This window comes from Lutjanus erythropterus, chromosome 20 (assembly GCF_056507025.1).
Source record: "Lutjanus erythropterus isolate fLutEry1 chromosome 20, fLutEry1.hap2, whole genome shotgun sequence".
Classification (NCBI taxonomy): Eukaryota; Metazoa; Chordata; class Actinopteri; order Lutjaniformes; family Lutjanidae; genus Lutjanus; species Lutjanus erythropterus.
In genome coordinates this window covers 15,164,930-15,184,360 of record NC_139336.1, presented here as the reverse complement: position 1 = coordinate 15,184,360, position 19,431 = coordinate 15,164,930, and the positions used below count along the sequence as shown (strand labels likewise).

At 39.8% G+C, this 19,431-nt stretch overlaps 1 protein-coding gene across 1 annotated transcript in view; it reads right to left on the bottom strand.

The window, feature by feature from the left end:
- Positions 1 to 19,431, bottom strand: part of LOC146308258 (transmembrane protein 132C) — a 205,625-nt gene that overhangs the window by 135,987 nt on the left and 50,207 nt on the right. The window contains exon 3 of the mRNA XM_084746052.1: positions 3,291 to 4,215. Within this exon, the coding sequence (XP_084602178.1) occupies positions 3,291 to 4,215 (925 nt within the window). The remainder of the gene's footprint in view (positions 1 to 3,290; positions 4,216 to 19,431) is intronic.

Below are 19,431 nucleotides of genomic sequence, written 5' to 3'. Positions count from 1 at the left end.
GTGCTGTGACTTTACAGTTTAGGTTTGACTTTCTAAGTAAATAAAGGCTACATCTACTCAAGACCAAAGTGGAGCTCCTGTGTGTTCCCCAGCTGTGGGACTTGTGCTGCTATGCGATTAGCTTTGCCCACATTCATGCCTAACTCAACCAACGAAGGCAACAAGTACTAGCCAATCAGAGCGCCTAATAAATGTCCTTCTTCAAGATCAAACTGCACATTTTAGAGTGACCTTTTATTGTGACCAGGTGAATGGATTATCTTTTCAAAGGAGAATTGATTACTAAAACGGATTTTAACAAAGTTACAAACAAAATTTGAGAGAAATAAACCTTTTGTGTGCATAGTGTATATTCAGAACAGTGTATATTCTGTAAATGAGATAACAAACCATAAACAAGGCCACAATTGAACCTTCAAACTGTGCTCTCAATTTTCAGATTTTTCTAATTTTTTCGCAAGTTGAGCATCTCTGAAGTAGCTCGTGCTTCCACTTAAAGACAACTTTGAAACAAGTATCAAGAGGTTTCGAGTTTGGTCCAGGGCCAAGATTTGCTGTGTGGCAAGCTCTGTGTTTGTCAATGAAAAAATGTTATTTCACAAGAATGTCTGCCAGATGAAATGAACATTTGCTCTGCTAAAACAAAGCAGGAAGGGATTTGAGAGTGTTATTTGGTCTGTGTTGTTTTATATAATAAGACCAGGTAATTGAGTGCAATGAGGTCGCTCTTGGATACAACCATATTGTTTACAATTCTTTTCATTTGTGCTATTATGTTTTCCTGATTAGTAGACAAAATGACCTAAATAGAGAAGCTAAATAACCTAACTGATGCTGGGCAGTAGACTAGCAGTGTCATGGCAACGTTGTCTGTGGGCTGCAGTATGGTGTGGCAGATCAAAAGCTTATCATACACACATTTTCTAATCTCCAATGCCAGAGAATAATCCCTGATATTGCCAACTGCAGATTATTTTGATTAAACAAGCTGTTATAAGTAATGTGTGCAAACCCCCACAGTATAGTAGGCCTATAGTAAATACAGTACAGTACACTGTCGGACTGTATTATAACTGTGTTGCCTACAAACTGTGAACAAGAAGGCAGATCTGACACGTTTGCATAACACCGCTGCATGCAGTACAGTGTTTCAGAAACAAAGAGGCATTGTTCTAGATTAGTTATCCCCTGCATGATTCATTTCAGTATATGACTCAGACAAACAATGACTAAGGATTGCTTGAGAAATCTCTTCCTGCTATACGCCACAGCACAACTGTAGTCAGTGACTAAAGTGAGACGCTAAGTGACAGATGGGTACACTGTAAATGTTGCTGCGTATCGTCAGATATGTGGTTGTGGAGTGTGTTTTGTATCTGCTGCTTTCTCTAAAAGTCTACAAATGCCGTCTTTTTAACTTCTTTTACAAGCACCACACTTTTCTTTTTGCTCCCATTTTTCACAAGTTGAGGTGCAAAAAATCAGACACTTCTCCCATTCACACAAAAGGTGTACTTCTCTTAAATTTTGTTTAGATTTTTGTTAACATCCATGCTAGTGAGCACTTCTCATATGGCTATTACTAGGGGTGTGTATCTCACTGACTGAGATGATTCGATACATATCTCGATACATGTTCAACGATATGATACATCTTATAAATCTTTAAGTGGCCAACGATTCGGTTCAATACGATTCAGCTCTGTCACGATACGATACAATGTGTCAGTCTTTACATTTTGATTCAAGTAATGCTACATTTGTAGAGTGCTGTTAGTTGCCAAAAAATCCTGATAATTTTACTAAATATAGTAACAGTAGAGACAGAGAGAAGGAAACATTACAGTGATGTTAACATCTTATTATGAGTCTCATGTGTAAATGAGATAAGAAAAATGAGAAAATTTCAAACTATTTAAAATATCAGTATTTCTGCAATAAGATGATCTGCTGCTCTGTTTCATATGAAGAGTGCTGTGGTTTGGATTAGTGTGGAGGAACAGTGATGCTCTCACAGTGACATGACGTCTCTGTGGGTCAGACTCGTGTCTCTGTACTCTGCTGTCCGACACGTTTTGCATAAATGACCTGCAGCAGCGTTTCTCGTCTTTCTTATGAAACCCAAACTTAGCCTACACTTAAGCGTATGAAAGTTTGATGGTGCGACATGGTACAATGTCATTTCTGTCACTGTTTTCAGTGCCGTCTGTTATGAGAAAATGAAGAGGAGACACAGGAGAGGGAGGAGGGAGCGCTTGTTTTGTGAACGTGGCAACGGGCGTCCAGCGAGAGCGGTTTAGGCAGAGACAGCAGGAGAGAGAAGACGGAGGAAAGTTAACAGTGGTAGCTCCCTGATGCCAAAATTAAACGTATGTGCATCCCAATGAGATGTATCAATACGCTAGTGCTGCATCGATTTGTTTCCGATTCATGTGCAGCTTTTTACCGATGCAGGGCCGTCCGAACCGATTCACTCGTATCTTACACATTCAAGTCAGATGCATTGGGCGCATGACTGAATCGTTACACCCCTAGCTATTACAAATAAGGTTACAGACAACAATTGATTTTTTTTCCTCAGGAGGGAAAAGTCATGACCCTACTCTGCTTCTGACTGGCTAGAACTCATTGCCTAATTGGCTGGGTTGGATAAGTTTAGGCATGAGAAGTGATTGGTTAGTTTTAGGGTAAGAATATCTGACTTTGCCCTCCAGGGAAAAATGGTTGCGTTAAGTTTTATTTATTATGCGAGTTTGCTCTGAAAATGTAATTTATACATTTAGGCGTACTTTAAACTGTTAACAGTTACTATATACTATACTATATATACACTATATACAACCCAACCAACAAAAGCTACGAGTACTAGCCAGTCAGAGACAGAGTAGGGCAGGTCATGAATTTGCACTTCTGGGAAAAACAGCATAGCCTAGCCCTATGTGAAATATCCATAGTTCAGTACCTAATAAAAGTCTTTTTCGAGATCAAACTGCACATTTTAGAGAGGCCTGTTACTGTGACCAGTCCAAGGTACACCTGTACAATAATAAAGCTGTTAAATTAGCATATCAATATGCCACATTTCTCAGGTGAATGGATTATCTTGGCAAATTTTTACAATATTGTGAACAAAGATTTGTGAGAACTTCTTGTGTGCACAGAAAAAGTCTTGAGAACAAAAACAAAAGTTTATATTTCTGTTGAGTATACATCCAATGATGTCTGTTTTAATAAGTCTAGAAAATGACAGACATTAAGCAGAGCAGCAGGGCAAACTGAGGGTGACTCACCTGAGGGTGAAAATTTGTACTGAAGAAAGTGTGGACAGAGCCAGAAAAGTAGAGACTGTTTCTCTCTGCCGGATGGGTTTGGAGGGCGCCATCACCACAAAGTTATTGTCCAACTTCAGCTCAGACAACGGCTGAAACAGCCTGACGCTCCCAATGCGCTGCATAGGTGTATGCCCTGCAAAATAGCCCATCGGCCTCTGCTGGTCTGTGCGGACGGAGCTGCCCTTTCTTGAATCCTCGGAGCTGCAGTCTCCGCTGTCTGTAGTTTGGACCATGTAGTAGAGCTCCACAGGAGTGCCCTGGGCCTGCTCAGAGACCCTCTGCCTGCCCGGCCTGACAGTGGGCGGGCTGAACCAGCTGGCCAGGGGCTCCAGCTCGGCAACACATATCCCCAGCTCACCTTTTAGCCTGCATGTCCCACGCACCTCTTGAGTCTCATGGAAGGCAAACATCCTGACGCAGGGCAGCTTGTGGATGGCGCTGTAATCATCCCAGTCCCTCCCTGCAATGTAGAACAACACTTGAACCTTTGGCCAGCTGGGGTGAATCCTCTCGCTGATGATGTAGGTGTGAACCTTCCAGTTGAATGTGAAGAGAGGCGACGAAGAAGCCGATGTTGGGGCTGATGATGAGGTGAAGGAGGGTGTGTTAAATGGCCCGGGCAGAGTCTGCAGTAGCTCTAGAGGGACAGGCTGCTGGACGGACAGTGGCCCGTAGCTGGCGTTGATGAAGGGCATCTGCCGGGCCTGGTGGATGAAGAAGGACTCGGTGCGAGCCTGCAGGCTGGAGTTCCTCATTAAGTCCTGATTGGCCTCTTGTAGGAAGAATGCTGACTCAGCGTTGAGGATCCGGTAGCTGACTGGCAGATAGATTGGTGTAGGGCCGTATCTCTGCAGGCCCTCCAGGATCACCTTGCAGTCCACCACTGAAACAAAGACAGAAAAAGACAAAGAAGGAGATGTTATCCAGAAGTAGCAAAAGTACACACACTGTTTGCTCAAGTAGAAGTATATACACTCGTGTAAAAAACTGTACTGGTTCAACATCTTTAAATAAGTAAAAGTGAAAAAGTACAGACTCTGATCGTACTGAAAGTATTAAAATATAAAGTTGCCTCCAGAGGAACATTTCTACAGTGTTTCTGTGCAAAGCTACATGAAGCTCACCTCCATGGTCGAGTCTCCCTGTCTGTATTTTTTGTGTTGTTACATCTTTTACCCCGTTTTCATTTTGTTACACTTTTTACCTCGTTTCTGTCTTAAGTCTTTAATATAGTTTTCACCGTGTTGCATCCTTTACAGTTTTTGTCTTATGTCTTTTACATCATTTTCATCTTGTCATGTCTTTTATGCCGTTTTTGTCTTTTACATAGTTTTTGTCTCTTTTAGACCATGGTTTTTTAAGGTTATTTTTTGGGCTTTTTTTTGCCTTTATTCAGATAGGACAGCTGAAGATATGACAGGAAAGGGGGCGAGAGAGAAGGGATGACACGCAGCAAATGTGCCACAGGTGAGAATCAAACTGGCAGCCGCTGCAGAGGGCTGATAGCCTCAACACATGGTGCACATGCCCTACCATCTGAGCTATAGGGGCGCCCCTCTTTAAGACCATTTTAGTCTTATTACATCTTGTTACTTATTCTACATTGTTTTTGTCTTGTTACTTCTTGTTGTTGTTTACATCATGTTTGTCATGTCTTAATACACTGTTTGTCTTCTGTCATCATCATGTTATCTCTTCTGTGTCATTTTCTTCTTATGTCTGTCGTGTATGATATGCACTGATGGATGCATCAAGGAATTCTCTTTTCTTTGTGTTAATGTCCCATCCATTTAAGCTGAAATCACTCCTGATGTTGGGAAAGTGGTGTGCAATGATGCAAAACAAAAATAACCAATGATTCCCCTTAAATCTATTTGAATTAAAGTAACAAGTCTGTTTTGAAAATGGTAGAAGAATAGAAAGTACAGATATTTGCGTAAAAATGGAAGGAGTAAAAGTAAAAATACTGTCAGAAAAAAAATACTCAAGTAAAGTACAGATACCTGAAAACTCAACTTAGTTACTTCCCACCAAAGAAGTTATCTACATGTTCACCTTAAATTCACCAGACAAGCTAAAAACTACTTCTGGTCATGCATCATGGTACTTGCAGCTGTGTGAGGAAGATTTATTGTCTAAACCCTATCAACAAAACCTGAGCCAGGTGTGAAATCAAGGAGCAGAATGAGAAATATTGGAGGAAATAACTCACGACACACATTTAACATAACATTTGCATGCATTGCCTCCAACCAGAGGCAATCATATCTCCAGTCAGTTCTAGTGGTGAATGTTTAATGGTTTGTTGGAGACATTTCCATATGATATCGCTTTCATGAGCCACTGCTCTTATTTAAAAGGATTTGTTAGACTCAATTCAAAACACTCGCGTCTTCCTGAGTTGCTCGCTTATCAGGCTTGTCCACGTTCCCTCCTGCTCTCGATCCTTTCATTATGATGCACTAACTCGATCTGTTTTTCTCTCTCCTCCAATTCTTTTTCATTTTTTTCTCATCCGACTTGATCATCTGTCTCCTTCCTGCATCCTTCCCTCTGTCAGTCCAACTTCCTCCTATGCTTTACTACTGTCAAGTAAGGAAAGTTGGCATCAGATTCTTAAGATGTGTCCCAATCCCATACTGCATTAGTAATTCTGAGCAAGTAATGAGTATGGTGCTGGAAAACTGACAGAATTACATACTCAAAAGAGTCTTATTAGTGTACAAAGATATTCCAGTGTGCTGTTGATGTGCACTATTGTCCCACAGTGCAATACATTAAAGAAGGAGGAGCTCTTCACAGCTGTAAAACATTCAAACAAATTGTGGATGCTGGTGAGACAGCTCAAGAAATATTTTGGAAAAAAAAACAATATTAGATCTTTGATAAAACATCTTGGTTCTTCTTGGTGAAGTTTAATTGGCAGTGGCATTTCATCTCTGCATCTTGACTGATGTCTGCTGTGTGCAAGTAATGCATAATTTCCTGTTAGTAGAAAATGTTACTGCTGCAAAAGTGGTATGCTAAGAATATTAGTACAAAGTGTAGAGTTGGGGGAAAAGTATTTTTCTTCACTGAACTTTTGAGCACATATTTCTTGATCTAAATCAGGTTATGTTTGCTGATTTACACACACATTTAAGATAGCGTGAGCACTTGATGTTTTGTTTTAACAAAAACAAAAAGTTGTTTTCAGAAAAACCTGTTTATATTCCTCATGCTCAGGCAGGGGTTTTAAAGGTCTGACAGTGTTTGCAGCCCTTTCAAAACTGAGACAACTGTCACACCCATCTAACATTGCCCTGGAGTTGTTTAGTTAGCTTGTGGGCCTGTTTTTAACCTACTTGTTTCCATTTGCAAATTTACACCATTAAAAGTATGCCGAGTTAGCTATTTAGCTAAGTTAGCAGTACTTCTTTGAAATGCACTCATGGATGTACAGACAACTATCACTGGATTGCTCTGATCCTGAATTAAACTTAAAAAGATAATAGATAATTCTCAGGCAAGTTCTGAAGCTACAAGGAGTGTGTTTTTTCACTAATTTTTAAGCAGACCAATTAACGTTTATTTGCAGTGGACATACAGTAATGACAGTTTTTCCCGTCTAAGGCCGCAGTGATACATGCGCGAAATAAGGGAGGTGGCCACGTATTTGCATTCTTTCTTTGCCTTGAGTGAACTTTAAGGGGGCAAAGTCACAGCTTCACCCAATGGCGAAGTTGTTTGCCTTGGCAGGGAATGAACACTTCTCTGCATTTACATACACGCCTTGTGGGCCACCAGACCATGGAACCCCCACCATGGCGTTATTTTTATTAAATACTGCCAAATATCCTTTCATTCGGAAAGCAATGATGTGTATTTGATCTCTTTCATTCACACTGGGTTCATGATCTGCTAATGTTTTGCAGCTTTCATAGGTTACACAGTGCATTTCTATGCTATGAATGCAGCTTATTAAGCCATACTCACTTTGTTCAAAGTATTGAATATACAGAGTGAACAAAAGTTTGAACGCAAATATAAATTACAGACCTTCAGCTGTGATATCTGACCAAAACCAGCAGTGCATACCACAAGGCCTTAAAATTCTAGGGGGATCATAATGTTGTGCGTCACACTTAATCCAGACACACGATATGTGTATCATGTCTGTATGTTTAGATTTAGACTGAGTCAGGACTGAAAACGAGTATAATTTTTGACACAAATCACTGAGTCACATAATGAAACTATTTAAATCTTAACCAGGGTCTGGATGCGTTTCATCATAAATGCAACATGACTTTCTGCATGACGGTTCCTCCCCACATGCACCTGAGCCCTTCTTACTTTTTTCACCTTTGCCCGTCAGACATACTGAATCCACCATTGCACCTCATGCACTATCTTTGCCTCACATCTCTCCCAGCCTCTCCTGCAACTCCCCTGTGCCCACCTTGGGAGCTCTGCCTGACAGTGGCTCTTTGCTAAAGTATTGAAAAATATATCTGTTCTCCGCTATCATATTGGCACTGATCTCTGAGCCTCCCTCTGTCTTTCTTTCCTTCCAGACCTTACATGGCCCTAAAATCTGTTTCCATCCCTCCCTCTCTCCATCCTGCAAATCCTCCCCACCCCGTTTCTCTTCGCCATCAAGCTCCAATATTTGGACTGATGGAGTTGCCCATGAGAGCCCATTGATTTTCTGTCTCGATCCCTCTGTGCTGTTGGAGACGTGGCGTGGCAGTGATTTGTGAAAATTCGTGGCAACAGAACGATGACCGGCTGGCCAGTTGGACAGAACCGGCATCAGGCACAAGAGCAGCACTTCAGAGAGGGCCATCCCAGCTCTGACACAGAGGAGAAAACAAAACCCTGTTACACTTAATGTTAAGGACACAAAGTTCACTTGGTTATAAGGACATAACATAGCCTAACAAAAGCTTACTGTACATTTAACAATATATATACCTAAGGCTCATGTACCCTGATGAAAATGACCTTATATATCCACTTAACAATCAATACCTATCAAAAAGAGTCATGAAAAGGGTCTCTCGTGTCCGGTGCATGCCATGCATTGAGCTATTTACAGTCATAGATCTCAATATGGACAGCTACAGGTGCTGAACTGACATTTTCATTATCTACCTTTCATTTGTATGTCTTTCAGAGATGTCTTTTATCAAAAGGTGCTGTCTTTGGCTGCAACCCAGCCTAATGGGAAATCTAATGAATCAATCAGAGAGTCAATAACCAATCCTTCTTCTTCTGTTATAACTTATACTGCTATAAGGTAAACTGGAGCAGCTACATCTATAGCCCCTTTTACACTGGAAAACCGTAACACACTAACAATTGTCTTTTGTCTTCAGTGGGAAAGGGTACAATCAGTATTCACTCCCAGGTCAAATGACTGCAACAGTCACAGGTATTTATTGGCTCCAGCTCCGACTGGCAGCGATGGAAACATGTCACCCCCTTTATTTTGTTATTTAAAAGTTTTATTATGAAGCAAAAAAAATCTGGAAATGTTGGGTTTTAATCAGCAGAAAGTTAGCAACTATCCAACTGAAAGCTAACAGCAAACAGTAAAATAAAGCAGATACCTGAAACATACAGGAAACAGCCAGGAGAAAAACTAGAAACTTCCAACCACACAGATTCAATTAGAAGCTACAAATGTAGTGAGAGTTTAACACAGACACTGCATCCTGTGTGAGCTGAGTCTTAGCTTTCTGGTGCAGATCAGCAAATAAAAAAACATCCACTGGCAAAGTCAAAAGGATTAATCACCTATTTTGGGTTTAGTTGTGTTAAAAAAATGCATTTACACAATAATTTTGGTGTAAAAATGGTCTATTTTTGTATGATACAACAGGTCTGATCATGGATTGAAACTTCAATGACAGGAAATCAAAGATCCTCTACATGGCATCCATTTCATCCCCTTATAAATACGAAAATGTTTAAAATCTGGCCTTTGTCTGTATCACAGCTATGAAAATTGTGTTGGCTGTCCAAATGAAAAACAGCCACACAGCTGAACCTAATTAAAGACCTCTATTCTGTATAATCATATGCATTAATAGCAGAAAGTCTGACACTGATACGGGTAACAGAAAAGCCATGGAAATAATAAAAACGAATCATAAATATAAATTAGTTGCACTATTCTGTAAGCAGCTGCTTTTTTGTTGGTATTCATGTTGCGCTCCTTCAAACTGCTCGGACTCCTGAGTTAAACTGCATTTTTATACACCGCTGCCTCCCTGATGGGAAGGAAACACTAAAGCATGTAAAGGCCTCCACTGAGACAGTTTACCACGATCGACTACTGCTGCACAGTTTGACTGAGGGACTGATGTTTACCCGGAAAAATGACAAAACAGAGCCGTGTCAAGAGGGGAGCAGGTGCTTGGTTGGTGCTGGATCATGCCTTCAGCACAGAGAGAGGATTCTTCTGTCTCTCTCCGTTTCTCTGGGGGACGTGACACACTGTCCTAGTTTCCACCTACCATGACACAGACAAAACTAAATAACTCATTACGGCCGAAAAACGTTGTAATTTGTAACTTTGGATTTAGAATATGTCCCGTTCTATGACACCGATAGGTCGTCGTAAACAGAGAGGCAAAGCCGGCGTGATTTGTAGCCCTGAGCTGCCCTTGGATTTCATGTCTGCGGCTACTGTACTTGTAAATCATGTCTGCAGGGTTGTTTCTGCAAATGAAAAAGGGAATGATTTGTGCAGATAACTTAACCCCTGTGGTAAATCCTGGCTGTAAACTCTTGCGGAGGATTTCTGGGCACCGCCGAGCCCTCAGGACACGGGCTGAGGAGTCTGATCACATATCAAACGCGCAGCTGAACCGGACTGGCCTCATCATTCGACACATGTTCAATTCAGGATTAAATGTCTTGATGTTATATTCATGCAGCCAGGAGGCCCACAGGAGCATGGGACTCTGAATTAAAATGCACCTAACGTGGAATTCCTAAAACACGCAGCAACCAACTTCTAAAATAAACTCTCAAAATGGCATTAAAGCTTTCATGTCCCTGAGACAGCCATGTGTGGCTTCAAATCAAACCGTTTCTTATAATCACCTGTTCTCAGATCCCTGGCGACCTAAGTAGAACTTCACCCAAGAAATATAATCCCTTCATCTTGCCTCCCTCCTCCTACTCCTCCTCCTCCTCTCATCCTATCTTTATCCTCCACCATGTGTGCATCTTGCAACCACTCCCTCATCAAACATATTAAGTTGGCCTGACTTCAGTAATTCATTAATCAAACAGATTTCCTTATATGAAATCTATAGAGAGAAGTCATCGAGGTAAGAGGTGGGAAGAAAAGCAGCGAGAGGAGGGGCGAGGGAGTGGGAGGTGGTGATGATTGTCTTCTTGTGAGTGTTCAGGAGAAGTCAAAGATTACAGCACAGCGAGAGATGATGTGCATGGCCCACATGCCTCCTTCATTGTGTGATTCAGTTTAAAATTAGACTTGCTTTTCTTGTACAGCCATCACGAAAGACGGCGGAACATCGCTGCTTTAGAAGCACCTGTACAGGGGTTCACCGTTTTCCAACCTGCTGATGCAACTCTTGCCGTCTCGTCTATCACTGAAAAAAAAAAAAAAACAGCCACAAGTGGTTATTGACAAGGCTGGTATTTGAATCTAAATCCGGTCCATCTGTCTGTCCATCCATTATTTACCCTATGCAGTTCTGTTTTGGTCCATGAAAGCCTCAAAGAAGGTGTCAAAAAGGCAATATATACTACATGTTTCTTACTGTCAAGAAATCCTATGAAAACACCAAAACCAGCGATGAATTTGTCTTGCTAACAAGCAAAGCCTGTTTTTCCTCTGTGCCACAGAGCTCAATTTTTGTCGAAAAACTATTAAAAACACATCAATGAGCCACACAGTTGCACAGGGTGACATGTTACCTCATTACCACCAACACAGGCACTGTAGTTTATTTAGCCTCCCACAGACAGTCCTGCCCAAATGAGATTAATCCATAGCTGAAAATAGTCCTCAATAAATGCACTATATCTGTTTGAGTAACATTTGCTACATGCTTTTAGCAAACTCCTTTACCTTTCACACATCAGTGATTTGTACCAAGATTTGTTGTTTGAAGTGAACAGCTAGTTTATTTGTCATGAAATTAGGTTCAGACATTTATGAAGGATGAATTTTACCATATAACCTTGGTGATTTTCACCTAGTACAATCATCAGGTCAGTTTGGTTTATGACCATGGACTGTATAATAAGTAGAGCTACGTACCAAACTAATGTCACTGTCAAAATATCTTCAATACTAGAGAGCATCAAAAAAGCTGGTGTCATTCGATACCCGATTTCAATACCTAAGGAGGAAATCTCACCAGCATCATGCAGCATGTTTGGACCAAGATCTAATGCTGATGACTGACTGCAGGAAAAACACTAGGACACAGGGATCATTGTTCTGTTTTGTTTTTTTTTCCATCAGGTAATTTAGACAAGTGAGCTATATTAAGGAAATTAGCTACAGAGAACAAAACCGTTTTTGTTTGTTCTAAGCTGTAAACATGTTTATTTCTGCTGTAAAGTTGGGCGTTTTAATATTTAGGTCTTCAGGGATTGACTCTCGTATGGCTGTGTTGGCTTCATTTTTCACTCCCAGAAGTTAACACTTGTTTATGACCATATTCTTGCAAAAATGCTGACATCTGCATTAGCCTCAGCTGTACTTTATTTAATGCTAATTGGCAAGTGTTAGCACACTGATATACTAAACTGAGACGGTGAACATGATGAATATTAAAACTGCTAAACATCAGATGTTAGCAATAACTGCCTGGGCATTTGACCATGCAAGCCATGAGCATTTAACTCAAAGCACCACTGTACCTACATAAAGCCTTTTATCGTGGAAAGCCTGGTTGTAGACTCATGCTACAAATCTAAATAGGCCTTAAATGATTGTAGCTAATTTTTTTAATGTTGGGGATGGATGGCATTTTTTTTTCAGCCAATATGATAATTGATAATTAGGCTATTTGTGTCTTATGGCCAATACTGATGAGATTACCAATAGTTTCACATTTTTGTATTTTAATGTTCATATAATCTGTATCTTACACACACCTGAGGGTAAGGAAGACTAAGATGTAGTGAACAAAGATGAAGGACTTAATATTGCATAGCTCTCACCAAACCAAAATTTACTGAAATCATTATTACAACAAAACCAAGACCAGTTCTGACTCTTCAAATTTCATTTTTTTTTTCTATTAAAGTACATCAAATAGCTTTAAAGTTACTTTAAATACTTTTTGTGTTCCAAATTAAATGCCTTGACAAAAGCTTTAAATGAGATCTTATTATAGCCAATGTTATTTAATTTCATTATTGCAGTGATGAAGAGCAATATAAAGTTCCCATTATCAGCTAATAATTATCAGCCTCTATATTTGTCGTGCATCCCTACTTTATATTTTATGAACCTGTTGGCTAGGCTTGGATTTGTTTTTTAAGTTTACACAATTTTAAGGTTGACTTTGTGAAAAGTTGTCTACTGTTTGTTCTTGCCTCAGTGACTCCTTCAACCTTTTTTCAACTTTCAAACAAAACAGTTGGATGAATCATCTTTTCGTCATCTTTTCAATCGTCTCTAGGTCTCAACAAAAGAACAGACAGGCCTAATCAACTATATACAGTTATTGTAAAAAATAAAATGGAGGATCCTTATTTAGAAAAATTACCTCAATACACGTGTTAAACTACCCATTACATGCCATTTTCATGCTCTTTGTTGCTGTTATTTGTTCTACTCTGCTCCCACTTTCATGTCTGGAAGCGCCTCAGCTTTTTACTTTACTGATTATGTGTTTTAAAGAGGAAGGCACATCTTGTTTTGCGTCTTCTAATACTGACATTTAAAAAGCTTTTGAAATTCCAAATTTTCATAAGTCCACAAGGTAAAACATTAAGACGTGATCTTTAACGTGGCATTTCCTTTTGTTAAACATTTGCTCTATGTGGGAGCTTGTTCTGTAGAGGAGCTGCTTAGGGGACCTCAAAGTCACCATCAATGGACCTGCTGTCGGTCAGTATGAGAGGTAACTTTGTCGTTTTCAGATGCAGAACAATGGGATGAAAAGGGTATTTTGGGCTCTTGGAAGGCCAGATATAAATGTCAGCTGCTGCTCAGGTGGAGAAAATGCCATTGGCAAAGTCAAGAAGTTTAAAAACCTTATCAAAGACTATTTCTGATAAAGACTTGTGTGCACACAAGGGGGAGAGGAGGCTGAGTATGTCCAAAGACACCGAGCAGCACGACAATTAGCAAAGCTATTGAAAACCCCCCAAACTATTTAAATTGCTGTATTGACTGAGGACTGGCTTGAAGAAATTTAATCAAGCATTATAGTAGCGGAATACTGAGAGGCCGGAGGGCATACAAAACAAAACAAATGCCTAATTTATAAGAAGTCCAATTCACAAATATGCATTATCCTTAGGCTCATCCATTTACAATCTCAAATGGACACTTAGAGCCTTCTTACGGGGATAGTTTGAATCATATGAGGTCAGGTTGTATGAGTTAGTGTATTACCTACAGGAGATGACAGTCACTCTTCTAGTGTGGAAGCAGAGTGGAGTACAAGCATGGAAGCTAAGCTAATGGGGTTAGCAGCACAAGGTATTTTAGCCACTTTAGGGCCACCCAAAAAGAAATCAACATCAGTTAAAGTGTACATTATATTTAAAATATGTTCATCACTCTACCTTCCTGTCAAACAACCTTTTCCAACAGGAAACCACCATTATGTAAGACACATATCTCTCTCTCTCAAGTCGGTAACAGGGGCGTAAGTATAGACAGTGCAGGCAGTGTGATGCACTGGGGCCCATGGTGTGAGAGTGGGCCTTCAAACAATGTGTGGGAAAGAGAAATGGCCCTTGCGAATGATTCACAAGAAGAACTCACATTAAATTACAAATGGTGCTATTTGCTATATATGCCTTCGTGGTAAGATGGTCATCAGCAATCTATAACAGCATGCTTATTAATTTCACTGAATAGCTTTTATACATTTTATAGTTTATGTGGAAGAATTTCTTATTGTCTTTGGTATTTTTGTCATATACGGATATGTAAAGATGGTTGCTGGGTTATATGCATGTTGATGTTGTCCACTGTCAAGTCCTGATACATAAACTTTAGATAGTTTAGGTGCAAAATCTGTCAAGATGGACAAGCTGAGCACACAGACAACCCCCTTCATGGCAGCAACACAGCAGTTCGGCTAGCACTAGTATCGACGCTGCCATCTGTTGTGTGTCAACAGCCATGCAGCAGGTAACATTAGGATAGCAAGCTGCTTCATAACTAGTGACTAAGGTGCACTAGGGCCCGTCGTAATTACTTCATGCCACTGGTTGGTAAATTTCACCTTGCAGAACACAGGAGTTGCTGGTTGTCACTGCTTTGATCAGTTAGTTGTTTGTGTTATTAAGTGAATCCTTACTAACCTTTTAAAACACCAAAGTCACCAATCAGGCAGCAGTAGACCAGCAACTCCTGTGTTCTTCAAGGTAAAATTACTGTTTTGTCAAAGTAGTCCGGTTACTTTGGAGAGAGATATTTGGCTTGTAAGTAAAGCTAAAGTAAAGGCTGAACCTACTTAAAAAAACTGAACCACCCCTTTAAGTTCAGTGCAGCCTACTAGATGTAAAACCGTCTTCGCTGGCTAGCAATATAATCTCCTGGTTAGTGAAGTGTCCTGGGTGGTATCTCAACACAAACAAAACACAGAGGAACTCTAATCGCTCTAAGTGCCCATCACCTGCACTCTGACACTGCAGGAGAACCAGGGCAGAGCAGAGAGCCCACTCCCAGCTGGAGGTTAATCAGATCACATAAAAGCAAAGCACACCTCATCTTTCATCACTAGGCAACACATTTATGCAGCAATCGATAGGTGGAATCATATTTTCCCCTTTCAGAGAAATGAGGGAAAATGAAGTATTGTGACCCAACCAAGATGGATGGGGCCACGCTCCGTGCCTTATATATCAGCAATAAGTCTGAGCCTCATGTTTCTTCAAAACTTCAGTTGTTTTCATCTCTGACAAATCCCATAGCCTCTTTAGCTCCAAAATGGCCTTTGGGTCATTTCTGTAAATAAATTCCCTTAGACTAAAGATAAGTAATCATCTGTCTCTCTCGAGCACCTGCCTCTCATCTCACCTTCCAGCACGCAACGCACACACATACAATCACATCAATACAGATATATTAGCAAGTGCCACATAATCCTGTGGGACTGACGGTCTGCATGAGGAGAAAGAAAGACATTCCTCACTCTCATATGGGCAGCCATAATCTTATAAATGAAGCCATTGGAAGCAAATGCACATCACTTAACAATGACGAGAGAATCATCAGAAATGTTCAATTATTCATTTGCATATTAAAAATAGATGTTTTAGCATGTCCTGAGATTATGGGTTCAGTAGGGGTAATGTTAAATACTGCCAAGGCACAAAGACAAATGAAGCCTTTGTGATGAATCCCTCTTTATGGCAAATATGTTAATATATTTGAAATAATTAACATGTGCCGCCTAGGCCATCCTTTAATAGCTAATTAAGTCAAATAAATGAATAGGCCAGAAAAGAGAATTAAAACAATTTCAGATTATATGGCTGCTTCTTTGTCCTTTTGCTATATAGTGGGTCTAGAATAGGTGACCATTGTAAGTCATGGACCTCAAAGCAGTGATAATTGCATTCATAATTTTCATTACAGTTCCCCTCAAAGACATTTTTTTCACTGATGAAAATGAGACAATAACTAAATAAAGAGTACTTTATGATTAAAACTATGACAAAATCATTTTGATCAACTAATAATCTAACCTTAAGATGAAAATGTTAAAGACAGAGGAGTTGGGAAGAGATCCAATCCACAATTGGACACTACTGATCTACCCAGGAAGTGAACTAGCATACACTTACTGCATGTCTCATAAACTATAAAGAAATGTCAATGTTTAGGAGAAAAAGAGGCGAAGAACAGACATGGATAAATTTCACTTTTGATGTCAAGGAAAACAGGACCTTTTATTAATTGTGTAGTTGGCCTAAGTGTAATTTTATTATGAAAGAGAGGAGCAGATATGTAATATACTTAATGTTAATGTTGAAGGAGAAATGTTTTAGTGTACTGCTGTTCAAATAGTGAGATGGAGCCATAGATGGTATATTAAACTGGTTGAATCGCTATTTAATACACCATCTTTGGTTAAAGTGAGTTGTTTCTCTCGGCCCCCCTTCCCAAGACTTGACACTCAGGCATGGTGCCTACAGGCTGCAGGGATGCTGAACAGGACAGCAAGGCAAGCACAGCATTATATTTTGACGCTGACGTGCAACGACAAGTCCTACACTGTAAGTTGATCAGCTGTTTCGAGCTGTCAGTTGTCTGTCATTATAAAACTAGGCCTGTCATACCGAAAACACTGCTCCCAAAATATACTCTGGATTTGGAGTTCATGACTGCCTGCCAGACTCCTTTACATGTTACTCAATTTAATCGCTGTAAAAATCCACTTCTTAGAAAAGATTATTTCTGATTTATTATGACTCATAAACAGACACTTATTTGGCAAACATTCAGCGTTCATTTTAACTGTAATAGACATGAAAAAGGCATATAAAAAACCAAAAACAGCTGGAACAGTTTTTCAGTTTACCATGCTTCCTCAATCTCTATGACATCTCACGGTAAATAAATTACATATTTCTCCTTTAATAATAGGTTAATAGATGTCAAATGTGAGTTTCAATTCTAGATTCTAGACAAACATTTAAACATTTAAATAATATATCCCTTTAGATTTTAGTCAACTTAATCTACTGTAGATTTATTCTTTTAAAACCAGAATAAAACTGAAGCAATTCAGATGACTAAAATATGACTAAAACTAAATGGTGTTTTGATCAGAAGACTACGACCGAAACTAAAACATTTGCTGTCAAGATGAATGCCGCCTCAAAGTTTGAAAACTGTCATTGTGCTCTATGATACAGCAAATCGAAAAGTTAAACATTATCATCAAGGACACAGCAAAAAGAAAGCTAAAATGCCCTCCTTGTCTCTGCCGAAATGGAGATGCAGAGTAATTACATATTACATGGTCTAAACAATGTTGAAAATGAGCTGTTTGTAAGCTGCCATTCCTTAAATAGTCAGAGTGTTGCACCACAAGCTACCTCAATTAGATCCAAAAGGTAACTGCTGCTAAGACTGACATTTGAAATCCATCCTCCATATCTGATCGCGCGGAAATAATGTATTTCAGTGTTACAGGAATCTTAAAGAAACACTAATGGAAATAAAAAAGATAAACCTCCCGTTTGGGCATTAGTTATGCCCGACTTGGGAAAACTTCCAGCGGTTTCCAGGCATTTCTTTGTGTGCATAAAAAACATTTTTTTCCCGGCTCAGTCTGCAAAGCGTCACGTCTCCCTGGTGGGGGGAGCGAGCAACAGCAATGAACAGCAATTCGCCAGTTGTGCAGAGAGGAAAACAACCTCAAAGCTTTCTGCCTTGAAGACACATTTGGGACATGAATGGGCTTTTTATGACACTTCAATTCTGTCCATTGCCCGTGGGCCCAGTGTTGTGCATTGTACAGTGTCAGGAAGGGAGGAGGTGAATGGCGGTGCAGGGAGCCGCTAAGGAGCCGGTGGTTGTTTAGACGAGATGAACTAGGAGACGAGTGCTCTTGAAGGAACGGGGCCAAATGTGCTGAGCGGAGCAGAGCAGCAGTTAGCCTTCCTACGAGGGCGCCCACAGGGGTAATCGAAGGCTTCAACTTTAACTATGTGGGCTCTGCTGTTGTCATTTAAGACCACAGATTGCCTCGGTGAGATTATGAATGTGACCAGCTCTCGCTCTCGCTCAGTGAAGTAAACGCACTTTGAAAGTGAGTCAAATAAAAGTAGTGACAGTGACAGATGAAGCAGCGGTGTACTCAGACGGAGAGAGACCTGTGTCATAAATAACAACGACTCTGGGCACATGGTAATCATATCCAAGTGAATCCATTTCAGGTATACCGAATAATATACATTGGGGTTGGGTATTTTTTTGTGCAAATATATGAAATCAGATGCGGTTAAGTGGGTAAGAATAATGCAGTGAGTTGGCAAAAAGGAACAGGGTGACTAATGTTCTGGCATTTCCAGCAAGGTTACATTGTAAGAGAGTCAATGGGCCTTGGACATCAGGCACTGCAGCTGCTCCAGGAAGTCAAATAATGCAAACCACAATATTAATTATGCTCAGAGGAAGGGGTGGGCAGGAATTCAATGCAATCGCTTACTGTCTTTACATACAAACGTGGAGAAATATGGAGAAATAATGAGCTTTGTTTCACAAGTTGTACATATCTCTCACAAAATCTCATTTCTTATTAGTTAAACATTTGTTAAAACTTTATTTGAAGGGGTGTGCATAAGACCATCATTACATTGTCATAACCATGTCATGACCCCTGTCATTGACTGATGTTAAAAAGTGTCATTTGATTAATTATGTCATTTTTAATGCAATGCTGACATTGTTTCAGATGTCTTTGTTATGACAACTTGTCAAACATAAAAAAGTGGTACAGTCTGGACTTGCAAAGATGTCATTACATTTTTTTTTAGATTGTCAAATGTTTTTGTGACAGTGTTTTGAATAATAATGAATTTGAATAATGACTAATGAAGTGGCACAATCTTGACAGTTTGTCGTCTTGGAAGTTGTCATAACAAAGAAATCTCCAACAATGTCAACTTTCCATTAAAAATAACATAACTGACCTAATGACACTTAATGATAACAGTCATAAACAGTCATAAAGACTGTAATGAAAGTCTCAAATCGCACACCTCGTCAAATAAAGTGTTACCAAACAAGCACCTAAAAATTCACGAATGATAAATCGTTGTAAAGGACATTAGTCATTAGTTTGTTATGGATAAATGATTTCCTACCAACAACTGAAGACATGCTGCATAAGCAGTCAAATAAGGGATAAAAAAGGATTAGAAAAGA